General features: G+C 30.4%; 1 protein-coding gene across 1 annotated transcript in view; it reads left to right on the plus strand.

Moving 5' to 3' along the window:
- Window positions 1–14,337, plus strand: part of LOC108768699 (otoferlin) — a 29,679-nt gene extending 15,342 nt beyond the window's left edge. Inside the window, 9 exon segments of the mRNA XM_018519228.1 lie at window positions 236–319; window positions 321–487; window positions 2,786–3,120; window positions 7,455–7,585; window positions 11,715–11,902; window positions 12,715–12,950; window positions 13,341–13,513; window positions 13,820–13,920; window positions 14,157–14,337. Of these exon segments, the coding sequence (XP_018374730.1) occupies window positions 236–319; window positions 321–487; window positions 2,786–3,120; window positions 7,455–7,585; window positions 11,715–11,902; window positions 12,715–12,950; window positions 13,341–13,513; window positions 13,820–13,920; window positions 14,157–14,337 (1,596 nt within the window).
- Window positions 14,338–19,034: the final 4,697 nt, after the last annotated feature.

Raw genomic sequence — 19,034 nt, forward strand, 5'->3', positions numbered from 1 at the left:
TACGACTTTGTAAATTTTATAGCTTCCTCTGCGTCGTAAATCTTGATAGTTTCCTCTGCATGAATCTTTAAGCTTTCTGAAATTTTCCCTGATTCAGCTTTATTTCCCGATCATCGTAAATCGCGTTGCTGATAAATGAATCGATTTTGATTGAAATCACGTAGAACACGAGTCTTGATTGGGATCAATCAGCTGGGACGTTTGATAATGCAAATTATTGACGTTGGATTCGCAGGAAGAGAGAAATAGAGAATTGGGAATCACGACAGCGTATCGTCGTAAACCCGTGGTGACGTTCAAGGTATTATTTAATGCACTTGCCCAAACTAGAGTGCTTAGACACTGAAATCAGATCTATTCCACGGAGTTGGAGACGCAGCCGCAGTTTGAAGGGTTTCAAGACCGACTCCGCACATTTGAATTATGGCGTGGAAGGAAGGGTGAAAATCCCGAGTATGCCGGAGATAATTACGCAGGCAAATTTAAGGTTAATTTACTCTAAATAAAAAATTAACTTTAAAACGAACGTATCTAAAACCTAACCGCTACTTTTTCATCGTTTCGTTGAGCGAGACAGATAAAAAACAAGAAAGAATAGTCTGCTAAAGCAGTCACTGGGCAGTGTTCTAACCTTCATTCCTTTTCTTTTCTCTTCATCTTATTCAACGAGATACTGGAGAGGAGAAAATAATTAACTTGCGAGCTAATTAAGTTTTGGACGGAAACTTCTTAATATGAAAAGAATTTATCTAATCTTCTTTGATACAAATTAACGTTATAATTAAGCAGGATAAATATCAATTTGAATCAAATGAACAAAATTTATTAAATGTCTCAAGCACTCAATTTATTTACGTCAAATACCGTAAGTTGTGACTTTCTCCAGGGACATATTTCTATATACCGATGGCCGCATCCTGATAATCTTCCATGCAAAACGAGGAGCGGGAGAGACGCAGCTAATGGCCTGTGCAACGATTATCCGCCTCAAGAGCCTGTTAAGCTTCTCGTTAGACTCTACGTTGTAAAGGGTTAGTCTCTACGTAATATCACGTCCGCCAAAAAAATTACCAATTTAAAAAATGTTCCACTTGTTTGCTTTGACATTAACTTACAGATTGTTCAAGAAAAGTAAATTTACTTCTTTTACAGCGGTATATTATCGAAATATTTGTTCCTAATTGCAAAACCACTTTTATTTAATTTTATCTATTAAAAATTAATTCAAACCAGTCAAAGTAATTATAGATAAGAGCAAACGCTTGTAATGGGATATTATGAGACGTTCTCTTAGTACACATTTCTCTCTTTTTCTTTCTTTATTTCTTCTATTAAAAGAACTAAAGGATGGTTTAGAGATCCCTTTTATGGGAAATTTTCCGGTACACCTTATACTCTTCGGTAAACTTATAGAAAGCCCGTCTGCGACATCGAGCTGACAGCAAATTTGCTTTTCGCGCAGGCATTAACTTACAGCCTAAGGATCCCCTCAGCGGCAAGTCCGATCCATATCTCTGCGTGAAGCTGGGAAAAAATTCTATCAGCGACAGGAAGAATTATATACCCAATCAATTGAACCCTACATTTGGCCGGTAAGGTCAACAAAAAGCTGCCGCAGCTTCTTCCCAAGCATATCGCAGTATAGCTGTGCCCTTCGGGCGTTATCGGGAAATATTTTATCGATATCCATCTGTGCATCCGTGTGTATCGGCTTTTTGCAGCTTTCAAACTGCACGATCAGGTTTTCCAGCTACTTCACATAACAACGTAACATGGATGTAACAGGAATTAAGATTATTTTGATAATTGATGTTTTTGTTTTTTTAAAGGTGCAATATTTAAAAAATATATTCTCTCTCTCTCTCTACCTCTTAGATTCTTTACTTTCACCAAATAATTAATAATTTATCATTTAGTAGAATATTCTAAAAATATTTTATCAGTTTATTTTTCTAAAGGCATTACTTCTGGTGATTGATTTTGATTAAATAAAAAAATTGAAACAATTATTTTTAAACTGCACCATCGACTAGTTTTTAGTTATTTTATTTTGCATGTGTAACAGTATGATATAAATATAACTAAAGTTAAAATTATTTTGTTAACCATCATATTTTTCTTTTCTAAATATTTCATATTTAAAAAATAAACAGTTTTAGATTCTATAATGAGAGAAAAATGGATGGTATAAAATTTAATTTTTTAATGCTATGTCACTTATTTTGAATAATTGATATTCAATTATATATATCTATTAATATATCTGTTATAAAAAATGCGTTTAAAACGAATGAGAACATATTTTTTTTAATCATACTCATATATATTGAAAAATACATGTACTGAGCTGTATTTAAATATTAATTATTCATATTAAGTGTTTTAAAAATTCATATATCTACAAATCTATCATAAGTTCACGAGAATCAAATTTACTCAAAGTATGTTCTGAATCTTAGTAAGTATACTTTAATACTGGAGTTAAAATTATTAAATTCAACTTGCTTATTATACAATTGTCTCTTTGATGAAATTTTATAATATTCTTCAACTTATTTTTAGTATAATGAGTATTAATGAGTTCTTCTAAAATTTGTTACAGGTATATTTTAAAAAAATGTTATTTGTAAAGATAACTGTTTTTAAAAGAAAAAAATAAATTAAGACATCACCTTTCTAAGCAGTAGAGTGATATTTTTGTGTAGTCTTCATAGTCAATTTCTCTCGAGTAAGCATAAAAAAGATTTATTAACACGATTATCCTCAAGTTATTACTATTTAATAGCGTGTTCGAGATGGAGGCAAGCTTCCCACAGGATTATATGTTGGAGGTTCAAGTGTGGGATTTCGATGCTACGACGGCTGATGATTTAATCGGCGTGACGCGGATTGATATCGAAAATCGATTTTACAGTCGGCATCGGGCGCACTGTGGAATCGCAAATGTTTACAGCACCGCTGGTTACAACACCTGGAGAGATCGAGAGAAACCTGCACAGATTCTGGAGCTCCTCTGTAGGAAGAACAATCTACCGCCACCGGAATACGGAGAACACGAGATTAAGATTGGCAAGCAATCATTTCCCTTTCACGCCGTGATTGAACGCGAAGGCGAAGTCGGTAAGTAATATCTCTGTCGGTTGAGAATTATTATTGTGACTACTAAGTGATATTGCGGTAGAGAGAGTTCATATCCTGATATAACTCAAACACTATTCATTTGTAATTTACAATTCAAATAGAAGATGGAGGATCGTATTTACCTATAATAACCATTACTTAAATCTTATCTCAAAACCTTAATAGATGAGATATTCAGAATGAATATTCGAAACCCAGTCAATACAAACTAAAAGTAACATAACATCAATGTTATAATTTCTTAACAATATAAATGTAACACACTTACACACATAACAGTTACATTGTGGAGTGTGAAATTATAATAAATTGTCATGCTATATCGTTAGTTTGTGTCGATTGGGAAGAAAAATGTTGCAAATTTCTGATTTGCTTTCTCTTGTATAGAGAACCTAAATAGTAAGTCTTATATAATCTTTCTCAAATCAATAAATCAATAAATTTTTTTTTTAAACTATCCTTGATTTTAAATAAAAATAAACTTCACAAATAATAGGGTAAAGTCGACTGTTATGGGCTCCTAATATGGAATAATGGGGTTTCTGCTAAACTAATAAGCTCATGTGGCTGATTCTATTAGGAACTTTTTATTTTTAAAGTGAAACTATTTTGTTATTAGAAAATGCATTTTTAGACCATGCGTGTGGTCGTTACAAAAAAGATTTGTGAAATTGGATATTGTCAAATTTTATCGAGGCTAGTCTTTAAATTTTGTTTTACTGTATAAAAATAAATATTTGATAACAAAGTCTACAAAGATAAAAATCATGATTATGATTAATAGCATTGCGTGTAAAATTAATATGCAAAAATCGCACGGCATTTCCGATATTAATACGATAATAACTCGAGAGGCTTGTACTGTAAATGATAATAATCGTATTTGTACGTATAACAAGCACTGTGGCATCGTGTATTTTATCACCGGAAAATATTTAATAAATCAGAAATTTAAATTTAACAAAATAAATGCACGCTGAATCGTATTTATTATATTTCAAACCAATTATTAATAAATGATCCATACGCGGCATAATTATGCACGGTTTTGTTTTGTTTAAATTGTTCAACTCGAGAAATAAAAAATTGTATTTAAATGACATCGACAAATTTAAATTACGAGTGAAATGTATCTGCATTCATGTATCTTTACAAAACAGTTATTATCTGCGAATATCGAGGGACACGGGAATTTATTATAATACTTACAGTGAGTGCAAAAAGTATTCGTATGGAGAAAATATTTTTTAAAAAAACTTTATTTTTAAAAAGTAAATATTATCTAGCAAGAAATGAGTCATCGAATTGATGTCGAATCGATATAAATACGATGATTTCAACACCAATTTCAACATCGATTCGACGTTTAATCGACGATTATTTATTGTTGGATAATTAATAATTTATTCATAAAGAATAAAATAGACTGTATGTTTCTTAAAATTATGTATACCAAAAAGATGTGTATTAATTATACAAAATATATCTAAAAAATGAGCGAAAATTAAAAATTGTATTGTTTGAATGATCAAAAAGTATTCATACAAACGAGAAAGCTTCTAAAATCAGGCATGCATGCGAAGCTCGTTTGTTTATGTTATAACAGAGTATATTCATTGTGTATAAAATTGCTAATTAATATTTTTTTCTACAAATAAGACTTTTTTTATAACAAATTTCCTTGTACGAATACTTTTTGCTCTCACTGTATATCTATCGCCTCTTTACAAGACATGAATACATCGAATACTTAAAAATAAGTGATTCGACATGCTTGCACATCGTTAATCATAAGACTCAGTTGATCGAGAATCGCTAATGAATAGCTAATGGTTTGGAAGAAGTGATAGCATTTTATGAAGTGAGGTGTCTGTTCGCTTGACACTTGCCATGCGCATAATATAACACGGCGAGGTTTGTGTAAACTTGTAAACAGCACGTTGTACACCGTAAAAACAAACATCAAGGCCACATGCCAGCCGATTTGTTATTAATATTTAATGTTATACAGGGTGATTAAAAAGTAGGTACTTAAATATCTCAAAAACGAGACAATTGAGAAAATGTTTTATACAAAAATTGTAAGATTTTAACAAATGCATCAACAATAATATCAGTTTGTTCTTAAAGTATAGAGAATCTCTCGAAGTTAAATTGAAAATTTTTTATGGAAAGTCTCAATGGTCTTTTTAGTCACCCTGTATCGATGTATAGCGGAAGGAAGTAAATATATATATATAGACAACAAAGATTATGCTTCTTGAATTTTATTACAATTAATCCCGGTGAACAAACTATCATCGTTTGAATCTAACATTTTATCTAAAAAATTTTATTTGAAGATTAGAATTTGCTACCAACTAATCGAAAACTTCTTTGATCAATTTATTATTAATATTTTCTTCTGTAGTTTTGCTTGATAAAAGTAAAATGTGATTTTGAAAATCAGATTAAATTGTGGCAAGAAACGTTTTTTTATTCTTCAATAATTTATTAAAAATTGCTTATAAAAATAATTTTATTGTTTTTTAAACTTTAAAAATATAATTAAAATGAAAAAACATATTGTTATTCATTAGAGCTTATTGTAATATATTACAAATTTGATAAAGAATAATTAATTAAAATATAATTTAATTATAAAGTAAAACGGCCTGAAAAGTAAATAAATTTATATTTTAAAATATTTTTCCTATCAAATTGTAAATAATTTTAATTTTTTTCAAATAATGTTGAGTTTTAAATTACTGACACAATGTACGATAATTAATTTTATATATTAATCACATATGTTTGCCATATTAATAATTAATATGTAATATAAGAAATTATTGTCCATTATTTATACAATAATACAATATAACAATATATTTCTAGTTGCAATGTTTTAACAATTGCTTTCTGAATTTGAAATCAAGCTTTTGTGAATAATTGTGTTTCGTGAATAATTGAAACTATTTCAACACATAATTTGTTTTCAAATTATCTTTAAAAGATGTCTAAGAAATATAGAATTCTACCCGATTTAATGCTCAAGTGATTATTATATAATATTAAAAAGTATAAAATATGTAGACATACCATTCTCTCATAGAATAGTAAAAAGTATAGTTCAATTTCTCAAGACAAACTTTGAGTTTTTCAGTTGAATCACAATTACGAATGAATAACATAAATGTGCAGTTTAGGTTACATCTCACCGATGTTATTGATCTTTAAATACGTTGTAGAGGACAGTGTTCTGACAATTCCTCACAAATATTAAATGGAATACGGCAAAGTTTCATAATAAGTGGGGGACGACATTAGTTTAGGACATATCACGAACAGTGAAGTTTGTACGTTTGAAAACTCGTGCGAAACAGTATAATTATAGACCTCGCTTCGCCTCGTAAGCAGAAGGAATATGGAATGACCTCGCTTTGTGTGGAAAGTTGTAAACTCATGGAACCTTGTTTTACGTGGAAAGTATACTTACACAAGTCTTACTGTGAAACTTTAATTTGTTATATCTTCTAAAGCAGTGCTGTCCTCTACTAAATTTTAGGAAATTTTTGGAACACTTTTTCCTACAATGTATCTAAAAACTAATAATTCAAAGTTTTTTATATTTTAGTAGTTCTGTACCCCAAAAAAATGGACTTTGGTGGTGCGGGATAAGAGACTTGTAGTATCCCTGATTTTTTAACATGGCCGGAGACAATACCGCGTCTCCTGAAATGAATTTTTCAAAATCACATTTTACTTGGTAAAGTAACCTAAACTGCACATTTATTAGTTACAGCTAATGTTGCCGCAAACTTTTTTTTGTGCTGTATGAAAAATATCAGACAGTATTTATCATTCATTGATGTTTATCATTCATCATCGATGATTTAACTAATCATTTCTCGGGCTCGGTAGACTACTTTGATACCATCTAACATACCTAACAATTGTTACTGACCCAACTAAATCTCTGGAAGTGAGTTATAATAGAGAAACTCAGATCAATATGTCATGATCATATCTTTGGAGTTTATCCCGGAGAGAAAGACTGATAAGCGATAAATATATATTTACATTGAACATATTTGAATTTCGATGTATTTTATTGTATTCTTACGTAATTTGCTGATTCCCCTCTGACAGTCTTTTTTCAGCTAATATTAGATTCATTAGTTTATTATTTCTCTATCAATATTAATTATTAATCTCGAGAGATCCAAAAATGAACAAAATTCTTTTTTGCAAATTTGTATTACACACAAAAAGAGAGAAATAAGAAACTAACATTAAGAAACTTACACTAAATAATCAATGTGCGCCGACAGACAGAGAAGAATGCATGGCTCTCAGTGTGCTTCATCACTGGCAAGATTTTCCTATTTGCGGATGCGCGCTGGTACCGGAGCACGTCGAGAGACGGCCACTTTTCAACGTTAAGAGACCCGGTCTTGAGCAGGTTGCATGAAATACAATGTCTGACCATGAAAAGTAACTCCGTTCGTTAGAAATCCGACCGTATCCGTGATACAGACATTCTCCCCTGGAGAAGAATAATTTTTCTGTTTTAATTAATCGCATTTATCAAACGAGTTACATTTCTCCGGTCAGATTAAAAATCATCGTAAAATAATTTCGTCTATATATGAATAAGTCCGACGTTTTCCATTGTTACTGTTGACATACAGAATGCACTACAATAATATAATGATAAAAAAATACATTCTAAAGAATATATAATTGAAATCGAAAATCTTGATATAATGATAAAAATATCACAATTTCAATAGTTTTCAAGTTATAAGTGCAATTATAAAGTTGATATATTGCGTATTAATTTAGAGGAAAGTCTTCGATACAAATCTTCTAAAGTTTGCTTTGTTCAGGAATTGAAAAATTAAGAAAGGAAAGGAAGATGCTAATAATAAAGCATTTTTTATTCAATGGTGAAACTTAAATTCATTATTCGAAACTGTTGGAAATTCTTTATCTCCTAAAAACATAAAATAACAATTATTTATCTACTAGATCTAGGAAACGTTACGAAAATTAGATTTATTATTTATTGCGCTAAAATAAAATGTTTTTCGTTTCATACCATTTTGATGTGTCTTTAAAATAAAATCAATCGCATATTTATGTGTTAGAAAGTGAGCATTGAGTGGTAAACGTAGAGAACGCAATTTTCTTGATTTACATTAAATATAACGTGTTCCATTTTATTCGAATATATGGAAATCAAAGAGTTTTTGAAAAAGAATGTTTTAGATCAAAGTTATGGGACTTTGTGGGAGATATCACTCGGGATGGATTGGTAGAAGAAGAGTGATAGAAGAAGAGTGATAGATGAAGAGTGATTCTCTCTTAACGATAAGCTGTCAATTAAAATTACAACTGATAAAAGGAAAGTCGACACGATTCGACTTTCCGAAGCTAACGGTTCGGACTGATGTGTGACAGTTAATCGTGAGATTGTAAAGCAAAGAGAATATTATATTATTTGTATCAGCCAAATACAACATTATAATTACCTTGTGGCTGCTTCGTTGTCCAGCGACTGGATTTTCAATCTCTCCCTTTTCTCTTGCTTTTCATTTATTACACGTTTATGGCATTTATATAACTGCTATCCGTGAAAATATGCTAATTACGCGGTGCATTAATTATCAGAATGTGACAAATTTCGAGGGATTTTATCTCTCAAATCAACAGTATTTATACGCTAACCAAAGTTACTCTATGCGCAAATAGCGAATATTAAAATACGAAATTAATAATTACAATTTTGCTTATTAATTAAATATCGCAACGCTGTTCAATCCGTAATCAATCTAAAATTCTGTACACGTGACATTTGGTTAATATAAACAAAAAATTAGCGACTTCACATACATGCAACACGATACGATAAAGTCAAATTAATTGATAATTAAAGCGTAATGGAACGTTGAGAAATATGAAATTGAGACTCAGTATTGCACACGTGCAGCATTGAACAAATAAATATCTCGGGGACTATAACAATAGATATGGTAAACGATATATACCTAACACGCCAAACACGTGCTTTCTGTAATTTGAATTTACCGACACGTGTATCATTCTGCGTTCTTAATACGAAAATAATAGTAAAATTGTATGTAAATCAATGAAAACCTGTGTTAGCTACAGAGAGAGGAAAATTTATTTGAATTCGAAACTCCTGTTTATGTTTATTTTATCGAAACAATTTAATTTTGAATGAAAACTATTTTGTTTAATTTCAAAACTTTAGATTGAATGCAATCAATTATGTTTCTCAATTTACAGAATCGATTTGTTTGGACTATTTCAATGACTACATTTATATTAAATTTAAAGAAATCTTTCTCTCTCTGTATAGACTATGCATTTGGAATTTGATTAGGATAGCGAATTGAAAATTGGAATTTCACTAATCAGAATAAAATGGATTAAAATTATCCAATTGATTAAAATTTAATCTCTTATTCGCCATTTTTGGTTTACAATGTGTAGTACGACACAGACTTTAAGGTCTCACGCATTGAGAACGCGAATTGGATTCGGATTGCGAATTACAAATTAGATTGGCCGATCAATGATTTACAGTTCGCAATACAAATCCAATCCTCATTCATACATAGTGTAACGCGGGCTTTAAAGAGCAGCGCGCGATGTACTCGAATCCGCGCGCTGAAGAAATAATTACCTCGTGTGAATAACACGAGACAATAATTTATGGTCGGCATTTATAGTCAGTTCTCATATTTATGACTGTCTTAAGTACAGTCCCTTAAAATGCCATAAATCAATCACAGAGTCGTGTATTAGCATCACAAGACATTACTTAATCTTGAAACAAGAACGGTCTATAAAACTCCCGTGTCCTGTTGCTCCAATTTCTCTACAATACTTTTCTACATAATACGAATAAAATGAAAGAGACAAAAGAATAAAATAAAAAAAATAAGAATAGTTTTTTCTATATGAGAATAAATAAACAATTAAATGGCCTCCACCTATATATGAGCTTCCACGATTATTTAGCGTAAATAGTATATCCTATTGCCTTATAAATACACACATTTTACTTACTTTTGATAACACAAGTCAATCGCGCGGAATGTGTGCTTTGATAATAGATGGGTTTAAAAATTTAACCGTGAAAGTTAACAATCGCTAATTATTCGGAGGGATTAACCGCGTTTAGCGAAGTGATAACGCGACAACACGCGCTACTGCCTACCCATTCGAGCCTGCGAATGATAGCACGACGATCTTGTAAATACGTCGTACGTCGCAATGACAAACACCAAGGCTACGTGCCAGTCAAACCAACACTCGAAATATTCGATGCTTTATAAAATAAAATCACGCCGAATTCAATGCTTTCTATCCTCGATGATCTAGATTATCGCTGTACTTTAACTTTAATGTAAAAATGAAATTTATGATAAAAAATATTCGCGCGTACATTAAATTATTATTAATGTTATTAATTATTATACACCAAATTTCATGTTATTATTACGTACCAAGTTTTTACGTTCCTCATGAGAAACATACGATTTTATTAATAATCCTTCTCGTAAACGTAATAAATAAGAAATTAAATTAAATTTTTGCCTAAAATGTAACGTGATTGATTCTTTTTTTAAGGAAAGAGGTTAAACAGTTAGTTGATTATGAGAGTATTTAATGCATAACTATCAAAAATTAAAAAACAAAATAAGTTATAAAAATAAAATATATCCTAAAAATCAATATACTACATATAAATTGATATAAATTTTAAATGCGATAGCATTGGTTGATTTTAACCGTTTATAATTTGAAAACGACTACGATATTTTTACGTTAGATCAGTATTTCTTTTACAGATAAAATTATCGAAAAAACTAAAAGCTTTGAATAAAAAGCCCCGTAAAATCCAATTTTTTAATCTGATCTTGAAAATTTTTTTACTCGGATATGTATTTTCTTTATAATAATAATGATCCTTATTTGACGTCCGTATTTTTATTTTAAAATTTAATTTTTACAATTGCACATCCAAATAATTTTCTTTAAATAGCTGTAAACAATCAAAATTTGTAATGCAATGACTAATTGTAAATGACGATCATAGATACAGTTACGTTTGATCCAATATTGTTAGATTCAATTTCAAAAATATATAAGTTTATCAATTTATTAGATACTGTAACAATGCGAAAATATTTCTACCTTAATATTAAAAATTTTAAAGATATTAAATACCTTAGATATTAAACCTTGCATATTAATCGTATATTGAGAGAAAAATGTTAAATTTTCATAAATATTTGATTGAATAAAATCAGTCGAATATTTACTAAATGTAAATATATATTTATTTACAAGAACCATTAATTTAATTTGACTATTATTATTCGTTATTTAGTAAATATTTATTTTCCGTAAACAAATGTTGTTAATATGATTCAAACAATTATTTATTAAAATTTAGTACATTTTTCTCGCAATGCACGATTATATAATATTATATATATATATATAAGATTATATAATATATATTATAAGTTTTCTGTATAAAAATGGCATTTTAGGGCAAACTCGAAATGTGGATCGACATGTTTCGAATAGAACAATTGCCACCGAAACCGGCGGTCAACATCGCTCCCCCAATACCGGAGGAATATGAAATTCGCGTTATTGTTTGGAATACCGAAGACGTGCCATTGACTGAGAGCCAATTCCTCACCGGAGAAAAATGCTCCGACATTTATGTCAAAGGGTATGTCACCAAACGTATCGACCATAAGATCGATGGGTAAAAATATTTTATTAAACTTATCTAACGATTACATATAATGACGATAAAAGAAGCATTGGAATGACATCCGAGAGTTCGATCAAATTATCAGATATCACATTATTAGCTCTCCTGATTAACAATTCATAAGTGTACCAAGACGAAATTTTCGGCCATATTTAGTGCAGACATTTCACGTGATTTATTGGAGCAAAAATAGAAAATTAAAGTGAAAATTGCAAATTATCTTGTGATATTTACGGGTAATATTGGAAACAATTTTTGCCAAATTCGAATATATCTCGCTTTAAATTTTTCATTTTCAATTCATAAATGTAATTTAGGACATCGTAAATGCAATTTAAATCATCTATGTATTTTGATCCTTTCACTTTAATTCCATATAGTTTGCGAATAAATTTGTCTTTAATTTTTATTATTGTATCAAATATATAGGGTTAAAATTTTCAAACGTAATGGTTCAAATATATCGAAAAATAAAGAAGATACGGAAAAACATTTCAGACAAAAGTTCTATAGCCTAATAAGGCACAAATAATGACAAAATTAATTTTCGAAAAAGTCATTTTGTAAGTCAGATGGAAATTTATCTTCATTTTTGAAAATTATTTTACTATTATTTTTCGTCTCCAACAATAATTTAATTTTTAGTCAATTATTTGTAATATTAATCAATTTTCATTCTATTGCAATAAAATAACTGACTTTATGGTAGAGACGATCGATCGATTCGCTATTGCCAAGTTCGCTATATATTCGAAATAACTGCGTAGATGGATTCAATACGAGGATTACCAAAAAACCGACATCCATTATAACTCCCTGACCGGTGAGGGTAACTTCAACTGGAGATTCGTATTTCACGTCACGTATTCGAAAGGCGAGAATGTCATGATAGTTCGCAGAAGAATGTCTGTGTTCGCTAAAAATGAAATCGAGGAGAAGTTGCCTTGCAAGCTTCATCTACAAGTCTGGGACAGTGATCATTTTTCTTCGGATGATTTTCTAGGTAAAATAGCCATCAATTTATTTCAATACAAAACCGTTTAAAATATCGATTGATGACTGTAGCCGAGATTAAACTAAATGAACCTGGCATGCGATACAATACCCGATAAAATACTCGATGCAAAACAATCACATAATTCACTTTATACTCAATTATTTTTAAATCAACTCGGATACGTATATAAATTCAGTTTGTATAAATTGTAGAACAATTTTTTATTTATATTTGCAGTATAAATAAAAAAATTTGCGCGTAAAGAGAAAACTGTATTTCGCGAAACAAAAATTATTTACATATCTGGAAAAATGAATTATACCAAGCTTATAATTAATTGAAGTATCATATTGTATAAATGTTACAATAGTCTTCCGATAAATCAACATGTTGCAGGAGAGTTGACACTGGACCTGTCCAGAATGCCGCGTGGAAGTTCAAACTCCAAAAACTGTACGCTGAAATTACTCGAACCGCAATTACCTACAATAAATTTATTCAAAGTTATTCGGACTAGAGCTTGGTGGCCTTTTGTACGTGGTATTGACAGCGGCAGATATATTCAAGCGGTAAAATGTTACAAAACTGCAAAGGTTTTGGTTAAATTATAAAACAAATGTATAATTATATACGTATTTCATATGTGCGTAATTAGATGAGGACTATTCTGTGAAGAAAGATGAAAATAATAGGTCTGTTTTTTATTGCTGCAATTTAAACCGATGTAATAAATTAAAGTGAAACAAATGTATATTTGTTTCACTTTTACTTATTGCACTATGTGTACCAGTTCAGAAAATGCATCAATAAAAAATAGACCTAAAATTATTAGAAAATATTTCATCGTGTAATAATTATATTCTTTTTCACTGCAGGGTAAAATTGAAATGGAAATATCCGTGTTGAAAGCAATAGATGCAGATAATCAACCGGCAGGCAAAGGAAGGGATCCACCTCAAAATCTTCCACCTCCGAGGTTCATCTCACCTCACTCTAATTTTATTTTGATTTATATCCTTACGCTTACTTGAATTATAATTAAACATTAAGTTAATACAAAGATTAAAATTAAATGCATTTGAATATTATTTCCTCAATAATGTTCTATTTTGATGAAATTAACCCGCTTAACTCTCTTCTATATTCAATATTTCCAATTATTGGTTATTATCGAGAATTATTGTTATTATAGCATTATATTGTGATTTATAGACGACCCGATACTTCATTCTCTTGGTTCCGCAATCCATGGAGAGCGTGTTGTTTCGTCGTTTGTCGCTATTATAAATGGCGAATACTATGCTGTCTTACGTGTACACTACTTGTGCTTTTAGTAGCATGCGGGATTTACGCTTTTCCAGGATACTTCGTTAAACGTCTCTTAGGCGCTTAGTTTTGTGAAGCGATACATTGATGTAACAAACGTATATATGAATACCTCTAATTGTAAGTCGTATTTCATAAATATAAAAACTGGTATTAAGTAATTATATATGGTAATTTATGTGAAGAAAATAAATCACTAACCATGTTCGCTTTCTAATGTTTAATCTGTTTTTACTAAAAATATTAAAGTTATTAAACTAAATAATACATTATTTACAAAAATAGGCATATATATATATAATTAATATAAAACGTACAGGAATATGTTTCGTTCATTACACGCATACAACTTTGCGAATTTTTTTTACTTTCCGAAATAGGGATACAGAATTAATTTTCTCAAATCTTATTTTTTTCATAATAATGATACAAATTTTTATATTTGAGAAGTAGATCATATAAAAGTCACATTACTTTTATTATTTAATCCTCCATGACCCTCTATAGCCTTTCATGGCTCCGAGTACAAACGATTAAGCAATATGCTGCGTATTAGCATACAGCCCTTTCAGCGATCGATGATTAATCATCTGTATTTCGTGCTATGCGTATATAATTTGCTAGTATAACAGATTTGCGTGTAACGTGTAATGCAGGCGATACATTCTGCGTTGTATTACTGACTGCGGGAGATAGAAGTGGTTGCAATTACTATAATTTAATTATTACAATTACTACAATTTATAATCATTTTTACAACTATATATCTTACAATTATGTATTTATACAGTTGTTTTAACTATGCAAATATATAGCTTAAAAATTTTTAGCTTTTCTTAATATAATAATTATTATTATCATATAAATAGTAAGCGAATGTTAAGAAAAGATTATTATTACTAACACTGTAGAAGTAATAATCATAGAAATAGAGCTGCAAGCTTTATAGCTGCAAAAAATCGTCTAAAAATTCGGACACATTTTTGTCTGAATTTTCAAATCTGGGTTCCTGAAAATAATTTTACATAATTTGTCTTAATTATCAAAACAGTTTCTATAAATATGTTTGAAATATGTAGAATTGGTGTCTAAAAAAATTAGACAATATATTTAAAAGCAGCAATGTTTAAAGTCGGACAGACTGTGATTTTATAACTCAATGCGTGGATGTTCTTTGCTTTCTTTAGTCAAATTTTTCAATGTTATTCTGTTGCTAAAGACTAATAAGCAATTTAATAAAGTTTTAGGAAAAAACTTAAAATTTTAACTGCTTTAAACGAAGTATAAATGTTCAGACATCAAAATTAGAAATATTCAGACAACTTGTTAGAAATTCTTTTGTCTGAATTTGTCTTGAAAAGTGTCTGAATTTTTTATTAAGCATTGAAATCAGAAATTTTCCGACGACTGTGGTAAGAAATTCAAGAGTAAGGAAAAAATTAAAAAAACAAAGAATATGCGTTTATTTGTTACCAAATTTGATGTTCACACATGTGATGCGTGCATGTATTTCTCGCAAAGAATAAAAGGTAGTGTGATTTGATCGTAAGGATTGCGAATAAAATAAATAAGCAATTAGTTGCTACAATGTAATAAATAAATTGACTCGCTGATCGATGTATTGCTGTTGCCTGCCTAACTCCATTGCCGAATTGGACATTCGTTCTTGTTGATTGGACAAACACATCAGGCAAACACGTTAATTGAAATTTCGCGCACTAATTAACACATTATGATGCTCGGCTGTCACTTCCCACGATACTCTCTATGGCCTTTTAGCGTGTTGTATATGATTCGACAACTTTAAAATCTCTTTAAGAATTCTATAGAAATATCTTTAAGATATTTCATGAAGAACTCTCTCTCTGAAAGATATCTCAAAGTTATATTATGCGTACATCATTTTTATGAAACTTGGCTTATGAGATGTAATTTGATAATGTTTCATTCAAATCTCAGGTCAAAAATAAAAATTCGAAAGAGTAAATCTAATATAAAAAACGGATAGAATTTTTTTTAAATTATCTAATTATCATACACATAAAACTTTTAGAGAATTTTTAAAGTAATATCAAATTTCCAACTTTGATTTGTTTGAAATCCATCAGTGCTACATAAACAGTTTGAACTAATTTCCAAACTGGCTTTGAAATTCTGATTATAAACTCTGTGACAGTTCTTTATTAGATATGTCCTTCACTGGAGATTATTATCCTAGCATTTGAAATTTGTTATTTTCAAACTACATTGAGTCTTAGCTATATCAAGAACTTCCTAAAACCAAGATTCACTTAATCAGATTATTTTTTGCAATTTAAATTTTAATGTACTGAGACCAGAATCGAATTCAACAATTTAAAAAATGTTTAGAAAACAAGATTTCCTTCAAGTTTCTTTGAAAATTCTCTTCTTTAAAGGGTTAACCCATGAAAGATGCGGATACCATGTTTAAACCTCATTTCCTCTGTCTCGTGAACAAATGGAACGAGCTTGGAATACTGTATATCACAAGATAATATTAGACATCTGTACAATACGTTGCCAACAAGAATTAGGACTTGTATTCAAGCACCTGATATTAAATTATAAAATATTGTCACAATATTTAATATTTTTCAACAAATCGTGTTTAATCTTTTGGAACCTTAATCATTAATTCACATCGGTTCCTTCAATGTTTCCTATAAATTTTTATGTCAAAATGAAATTTCCTTCTCAATGTTGCAATTTAAATTTCCGGCGATGTACAGCCGGTCACAGAAAGGTTGCAGCACTTTTTTTTTTATAGATTAACTCAGCTTTGCTCGTAGAGCAATCGAACGTAAATGGTTAGATCCATAAGTAAAAACCAATCACTCGGTGAGAAAACCGCATTCCGAAATCCATTTTAAAAAAAGTGTTGCAATAATCTTTCTGTGACCGGTTGTACAAATCTCAATACTAATTCTAATCATACAGCTCATTTATGCTATTCACATATTAGTCTAATTTTATTTGCTATTATGAGTGTGTTTATGTCTTATTTAAAAATTTTAGCATTTTTTTTTTTGGTATTAGAATTTTCATCTCAGGAATCTGCCATTAATGGATGTAATAGCAGTTTGAAATGTCTTTCTATACACATATACGTAAAATAATTATAACTAATTCTCTGCATTCTGAACCGCAAAGGCGCTAATCACTTTAAACGCAACGCGCTGTATTACGTTCCGGGCTTTAGAAATCAGTACCCAGTCAGAAATGATAATGGATCGACATCGAATCGACATCGATTCGACGTCGATCGACGTCGATTTGATGCTTTCGACGTCGAATCGACGATTTCTGACTGGGTAATTAGCCATATTTTAAATGCTACGGTTTTGATTCGTAATCGGTATACATACGAGTATATCACGTTGCGTTGAGTGAAATTGCTGTGGTTTGAATACGACTAACATCGCAGTACATCGCATCTAAATGAGAGTGTCGTGCACTCGTCACTTCGCTTAATTTATTCGTCAAAGAGCGTTATATATGCGACGAACGTTGAAAGTACTATGAGAAGTGACAGGCGAACGTCGTATCATGTGTAACGTGAAAATTAGCAATTTTAATTAATCGTGTTTTTCCAGTCGACAAGATCGACAGGAATACATTTATTTTGACAATGGAGTCGGGCGAGTATTCAGAGGCATATTGATCAAAGTGTCGATTCAATTGTTATATCGTCGCAGTAATTGGTTATTTTATTCATAATGATTCAACAATGTAATTGCGATTAGGTACTTCGTATCACTTTCGACTCCGTGAAAATACATTTCAAAAATGTATAAATGATACATATAAATGTACATTTTTTAAAATAATACGATTTTAAATGAAATAAGATTTGAATCCAATTTTCGAGCTATTCACATGTTTTATTCTTTCCTTTGATGATATCCTTTAGTACCTTCCACATAATGAGATCGGGTTCAAAAATTGAATTCAAATTTTAATTTCCTTTAAAATTATACCATGTGTTAAAATTCTACTATCTTAGGCCCGGTTTTTCATTATCTTCATCCATGACATCATCACAAATAAAGCCAGTTGGACAAAACATTAAGTTAAGCTTAACCACAAGTTAACGAAAAACCGAGCCTTATTCTAACATTTGTAAATATTACAGAAAGAAGTTCAGATTTATTTGAATACTTTAACATTAAATTTTGTTTAATGTTAATATTTAACATTTTTTAATTTTTTAAATATTTTGGATGTTGAACGTTTTAAATTTTCTTTAATAATATTAAAATATTTTGTTTAATATATTAAATTCATTATTTCATTATTTCACAGATATTTAAAATAAAAAATTTCAAGTATAAACCTATTAACATAAACTAACGAGCGACGTATCAGGATATTATACATCTTTTATTCTCTAGAGATTAGTAATTAATTAACAGTTAGCAACGAGTTTTCTAATGTTGCGGGCTGGGTTTGTAGTTATCGATATATCTCGCGCCGTATGGCAATGCGGCGACCGACGACTCGCGCGTACCGACGCGAAGTTGCCGCCGTGCGGCTCGACATAACCAACGTCACAGTGGTGTGTGTGTACCTCGCGTGCGTAACGAAAGTCTGGATCAGTGTCGCGCGCGTATTGTTTCGAGTCATATACTTGTTCATACTCGTATGTACGTCGCGAGTGGAGAACAAGCTGTCGAGAGTGCAGCGCAGAGATGACGGACGAGTGTCATGTCGCGTTAATTAGTGCGCGCGATTCTAATTAGTCGC

This window comes from Trachymyrmex cornetzi, unplaced genomic scaffold (assembly GCF_001594075.2).
Source record: "Trachymyrmex cornetzi isolate Tcor2-1 unplaced genomic scaffold, Tcor1.1 scaffold823, whole genome shotgun sequence".
In the NCBI taxonomy this organism is placed as follows: Eukaryota; Metazoa; Arthropoda; class Insecta; order Hymenoptera; family Formicidae; genus Trachymyrmex; species Trachymyrmex cornetzi.